Below are 6,000 nucleotides of genomic sequence, written 5' to 3' on the forward strand. Positions count from 1 at the left end.
GAGTCCATCTAGTCCAGCACTCTGCTACTCGCAGTGGCCCATCAGGTGCCTTTGGGAGCTCACATGCAGGAGGTGAAAGCAATGGCCTTCTGCTGCTGCTGTTCCCGAGTAGCTGGTCTGCTAAGGCATTTGCAACCTCAGATCAAGAAGGCTCAAGATTGGTAGCCAGAGATCAACTTCTCCTCCATAAATTTGTCCAAGCCCCTTTTAAAGCTATCCAGGTTAGTGGCCATCACCACCTCCTGTGGCAGGAAGTGAAGAAGTGTTTCCTTTTATTAGTCCTAATTCTTCCCCCCAGTATTTTCAATGTATGCCCCCTGGTTCTACTATTGTGAAAAAGCACTGGGTCATTACTGACCCCTAAGGTGATGTCACATCACAATGTTTATAGGGTAGCTTGCCATTGCCTTCCCAAGCCATCTACACTTTGCCACCAGAAAGCATCATAGCCCTGTGAAATTTGCCATCTTTAAAAAAAATTATTTATTGTTAATTTTATATACCGCCCCTCCCCCTCTGGGAGGGTGTACAACATAACATACACAATAACATCCTAGCACTGCAAGGAGACAGAATTGGCATTATGTCTGTCTATGCATCTAGGTCCTCTCAACCAACATCTCCCTCCTCCAGATTGTTTCGCAACTCACTATTCTGTGTGATGTGTTTGATTCCGGCCAGTGGGCCCTTCCACAATGTCAAGGTTCCAACGCATTTTCTTATATAGGTTGCAGGGAACATGGGCAGCTGTGTAAAGTGCTGAGATGCAGTACCGGAAGATGGAAACTTGGTGTGATTCATTAAGCCAAAATTTTCCACAGAAGAAACATGAGACACTGGTGGAGAGTTAGAAATAGAAAGGTTGGAGCAGAATTCTGCCTCTGCCTGGTGAAGGAGTGTGAATAAATGGAGACAGAATTACACTTCCAGTTAGAAGAAATATATTCTGAAATGTAGGCAAAAAGCTAATGAACACACTATGGATTATAAAAGTAATTACTTTTAACGTGTGAATATGAAGATCCTGGATTGCTTTTAATGAATTTTAGATACCTAATACCTTTCCAAAACTGAAACAATGAGTTGGATTCAATCAGGTTTTTCACTGGTGAAAAAGGAACAAGGGGGGCCCATTTGACCACCAAGAAGGGTATGATGAGTGTCACAGGACTTGCATGGATAAAGACCATGTGAGACAGTAGGAAAACAAAGCAAGGAAGACTGGGTGAGAAAGGTGGCTTAACCAATTTAATAAATTTAAACAATTCTGATAAAAAAATCAAATAATTTAAACCTTCAGAAAAAATTTTTAGAAGCTAAGGTTTTCTTTAAACAAAATATTTTGTGGAAAAATATATGCAACTGTGCCCTCTGTAGGACAAAATCATTATCTTCAGGCAAGGCTTGTATGCTTCATGATGCAAACACAGCCAGTATGAATTTGTTTGAAAGAGTTGGTTTCCTCCCACTCTACACATTCAAGAAACTGGCAAGCAACAAATGCAGAACGCTTCATTCTTGGCCTCATGGTGCTGTAACTGCATCTGCAGAAACTCTGGGGCACAAGCAGTGCAGGTTAGACCTCTCTTGGAAATCATCTCCTACCTGAAAGGGTCTGTGTCCTCGAGAGAGACAAAGCTGAAAGAAGCATACATCAGTACCAGTTGCTCAAGTTGGCAGGCCAATTGCTGAGAGATCTCCAGGAGCTGTGTGGAGAGACTAGGCAGGAGCAAATTGCAATGGAAATTGGGGCTGGCATTATTGTTACTTTCACTGAGACTCAAAGTAGATGAGAAAATATAATAAAAACAATTAAATCAAATAGCAAATGTCTCTTATTGAGCAAACAGTGCAGAGGGGGTAGAATTGAAAAACTGAAAAACAATGAAAGTGAACAAAAAGAGACAAAAACTATTTGAAATGTAAGTTCTTCAATGACAGTCTGTATCTGATAGAGCAGTGGTTCTCAACCTTCCTAATGCCGTGACCCTTTAATATAGTTCCTTATGTTGTGGTGACCCCCAACCCTAACATTTATCCACCGCCCAGAGCCCCTAGGGGATGGGGCGGTTTATAAATCGAAACAATAAATAAAATAAATAAAATTTTACAGATGGAGAACACTGATGCAGAGTGTCTTAGGCGACCCCTGTGAAAGGGTCGTTTGACCCTCAAAGGGGTCCCGACACCCAGGTTGAGAACCACTGTGATAGAGGCTGATGCCTACCAGTTAATCCACTATGCCCTTCTGGTAGCTAAATGGAAACTCCATGCCCCTCTCCAGTCAAGCTACCTGTTGGGCTGCCTATGTTTCCTATTGTCTCCCTCCTGTTCCTGGGAAAGATTCCCTGCCCCCAACTTTCTTCTTCCCCATGCTAATGCAGTATTACTCCCTTCCCCATTTAATGCACATATTTGCAGATAAAAGTGGTATGGTCCTTCCTTTTCAAAACTCTGCTATAGAATATGCAGGTGTACTTTGTACTAATACTCTCTTAATTTCCCTTCTCTTTTAGTTTAATTACACTTTGTTCATTTTGCTTCAGCCCACTATGTTCTGACATAATATATTTTTGTATGGTCTGACCCTTCACGGATGTGTACTATGTATATATTTCAACAAGTTAATCAATAAATACTATAATCTGCACAATTACTGTTAAGTGCAAAAGTGCAGAATTAATACAAAAACTTTTAAAAGGGATTGCAATGTGCAAAAGGGTGTTTTTGGATATTTATATACAAACAAATTTAATTCTGATGAAAAAGGAGAGAACTTTGGGCGTTTTCCCACCTACCTCGCCTCCGCTTTGCTGCGTGCTTCTCTCAGCGCGCGTCCTTCCAGGCGTGCGCCCCAGCTTCCCCACGACCCCGTGTCATCAAAAGGCGCCATTGCAAAGAGCGCCATTGCAGAGCGCCTGGAAAGACGCACGCTGAGGGGGTGCGACAGCAGCAGCGTAGTGGGGAGGCGCGGGTGACCCCGCGCTACTTGCGCGCAGCAAAAGGTAAGTGGGAAAATGCCCAAAGGGCGTTTGTTTGACTCCTGAATTAGGCCCAATTTTCCCTCTCAAAAAAAGAACCATTCGTATTCAGGAGTCTCTCTGTATTGAGATTATTTACCTTTTCTGTTGTGTTCTGATGGTCAGGAAAGAGCAAGGTGATTTCAAATAACAGGAGATGATGCTGGTCTGAAAGTCAGGGGTGGTGTTAACTGTACTAGATATGGTGTCTTTGTCCTTGTCTGAGTCAGTTAAGAGCTTGAATGTTATGATAGACTCAACAGGTAACTGGCGGCTAGAAATGCTTTTCATCAGCTTCATTTGTCACAGAGGCAGCCTCCATATTTAGATCCAGCTGATCTCGCTGCACTAATGCATGCAATAGTATCCTCAAAGCTTGACTGTTGTAATGCTTGATATGGACCACTCAAAAACTTCAGCATGCACAAAAGGTGACTTCCCAATGGTTACCCAGAGTGAGCTTCTGCTGAGTATGTTATGCCTGTGTTGCAAGTTTTGCACTGATTGTATATTTGTTTCCAGATTCATTTCAAGGTGTTGCCTTTAAAACCCTTCATGACTTGGGAGCTATAGGATTGTTTCTCTAACCATGAACTGTGCAGCTGCTCCAGTTCTTGGTTTGACTATTACTGTCTTTTCTCACAGGCCAATAAGATCATCCACTGCTCATGTCTGTGCCTTTTTGTGTGTGGTGGCACTCATGGTGTGGAATAGCCTTCATAAACTTGTCAGGGACATCCCACACCCACACCCACCATTTGAGTTTTAGAAAGCTCTGCAAGGCAGAACTTTTAAGAAGGGCATTGAGGTTTAAAGGACTGGATTATTTTTAGTTAATTGTTGCCGGATGTGTTTTTTTAATGTGCTTGGTATATTGAAGATAGTGGTAGTCTCCTTAAATCCTGTATTTGGAGAGAGGATGGGTTGTAAATACTGTAAATAACATTTTTTTACATTAAACAGCTTTCTCAGATTTGTGGCATGTTCATCTAAAGATTAAAGGAAATAAACCTCTCAACTGCCCCTCTCCCTCCAGACTCACCCGCCTCTGCACTGGCTCCTGGGGAGGTCTTAAATAAGGTGTGCAGCTTCGTGATGTGGATTCCAGGTAGTGGAAGTAGGGCTGGCACATCTGTAGGAATGTGGGCATAGCTTTGGCAAATTGTTCCTTCTGCATTCTGTCTCTACTAAAATAGGAGGACAGTTATATGGTCACCATATGATCTTTCTGTCAGCACTCATTCAGAGAGGAAACTGTCCTATTCTAAGCCAGCTTTTCTTGCTGCCTATAGCCACAGTTTTGAACTGAGCCTACTACTGCATACATGCTAATAGTGCACTATATATTCTACCATTAGGAGAGCACCTTGCAACAACCTAATTTTGGGAATCTTTGAGCATGACCTGCTATGATCCCCTTGAACCATTAATGGGGCTGGCATGTAAACAGAGGATCCAGGCTTTCATGTGACTCTTCTCTTTTTCCTCCACAGCCTTCTGTAGAGCCCTTGTGGGACCAAGCTCAGTCTCTTACTTAACCGGGGCATCCAGGCAGATCAGGAGCAGGATAGACTTGGGCTACTTCTTATCACCCTGTCTGCACAAGTGAGTCTACTGCCCCAGAGTCCATTGTAGGAAAGAAAAATAGTATCTGATGCTCAACAAAAGCATTCACAAGAGACAACAATTAACCTGCTAATCCTGATGAGAGTCTAAAATAGGGAGACCTGTGGTGGCCACATTTAAAAAAGGAAGAACTGAATATGAAGGCCTCTTCTTAACCAGGTGTGATTCACAGCTATCCCACCATTCTAGAACCAACCCAACCTGCTCTCCTGTCCTCCATATTGTGAATTGCAGCTCTTCCATCTTTAAAGTTGCTTTACCATCATGCTTCAACAAGCAAAACAATCATGAATTGTTGGAAAGAAGATACATCCCATGTTTGTTCCCCATCCCTGACCCCCTATCCCCTGCCACCTGTATAGCAGGTACGTCTGAAAGTCTTCTGCTTTCTTCAGCAAGTACTTGAGCTTTTCAGTAATTGGAGAAAGGAGCTCTTCTAAAGTGATGTTTGTCTCTGGAGGTGATGCAGGCTGTGGCGGTGCAGAGCTCAGCCAGTGGGGTTCAGCAATGGTAGGGGAGATGAGACAGAGCCCTGGGCTGCAAGGACTGAGATTCAGGGTGCCTTCAGGGCTGGCAGTTGATATATCCACAGAGCCTTCAGCGAGGCAGCTGTATCCTTGCTTGGTAGTCATCTTTGAATGCCTGTCTCAGTATACTGCTAAGAGAAGGGCAGGGAGCTACACATTAATACCACTCATCTATTGCCAGACTAAAAGGATAAATATCTCTCTTCATCTCTTATCATATCTAACCTGTCAAAGTAAGGTGGTGTTATATAATGTTGTTGTATAAGATTCAAAACCCAGTTTTGACAGGAAGTTCACTAGATAACATATACATACATTCGCTATTTCTCTTAGCCTACCTCATATGGTTGTTGTGAGGATACCATTTGGTAGGGGAGATCATGTGTATATTTACCTGAGCTCCTAGTAACCATGGGCTACCAATAGCTTGATGCAGGTTGACATCCATATCATTTATATCCAGTCTTTCTCCCCATTGGGGGTCTCAAAATGGCTTACATAATTTGACTCTCCTCCATGTTATCCTCACAACAGCCGTATGGGCAAGGTGAGACTGAGTTGTTGTGACTGGCCCAAAGTCACCCTGTTAGGAACTTATTATAAAATATTAGCTTTCTATAAACATTTGTTTTATGCTTAGGAGTTACCAGGAACAAAGCTCTGCTACAGAACCAGCAATAACTGAAAATTACTTGTTAGGTGGGCAATGAACTCAGCAGTACTTGACAGGATCTATACAAATTTCAGAGTGAGTTACTGTGCTGCTCTAGTGACCACTGTCTTCATTGTTTCAAGTTTTAATTGCCTATATATGGGGATACTGAGAT

General features: G+C 42.7%; 1 protein-coding gene across 1 annotated transcript in view; it reads right to left on the reverse strand.

Moving 5' to 3' along the window:
• The window catches only part of LG03H19orf67 (linkage group 03 C19orf67 homolog), a 16,160-nt gene extending 10,882 nt beyond the window's left edge, over positions 1 to 5,278 (reverse strand). Inside the window, exons 1-4 of the mRNA XM_048487389.1 lie at positions 5,001 to 5,278; positions 4,063 to 4,207; positions 1,606 to 1,706; positions 651 to 836 (exon numbers count right to left, since the gene is read on the reverse strand). Coding sequence (XP_048343346.1) covers positions 651 to 836; positions 1,606 to 1,706; positions 4,063 to 4,207; positions 5,001 to 5,278 — 710 coding nt within the window. The remainder of the gene's footprint in view (positions 1 to 650; positions 837 to 1,605; positions 1,707 to 4,062; positions 4,208 to 5,000) is intronic.
• Positions 5,279 to 6,000: the final 722 nt, after the last annotated feature.

The sequence above is a fragment of the Sphaerodactylus townsendi genome, linkage group LG03 (genome assembly GCF_021028975.2).
Source record: "Sphaerodactylus townsendi isolate TG3544 linkage group LG03, MPM_Stown_v2.3, whole genome shotgun sequence".
In the NCBI taxonomy this organism is placed as follows: Eukaryota; Metazoa; Chordata; class Lepidosauria; order Squamata; family Sphaerodactylidae; genus Sphaerodactylus; species Sphaerodactylus townsendi.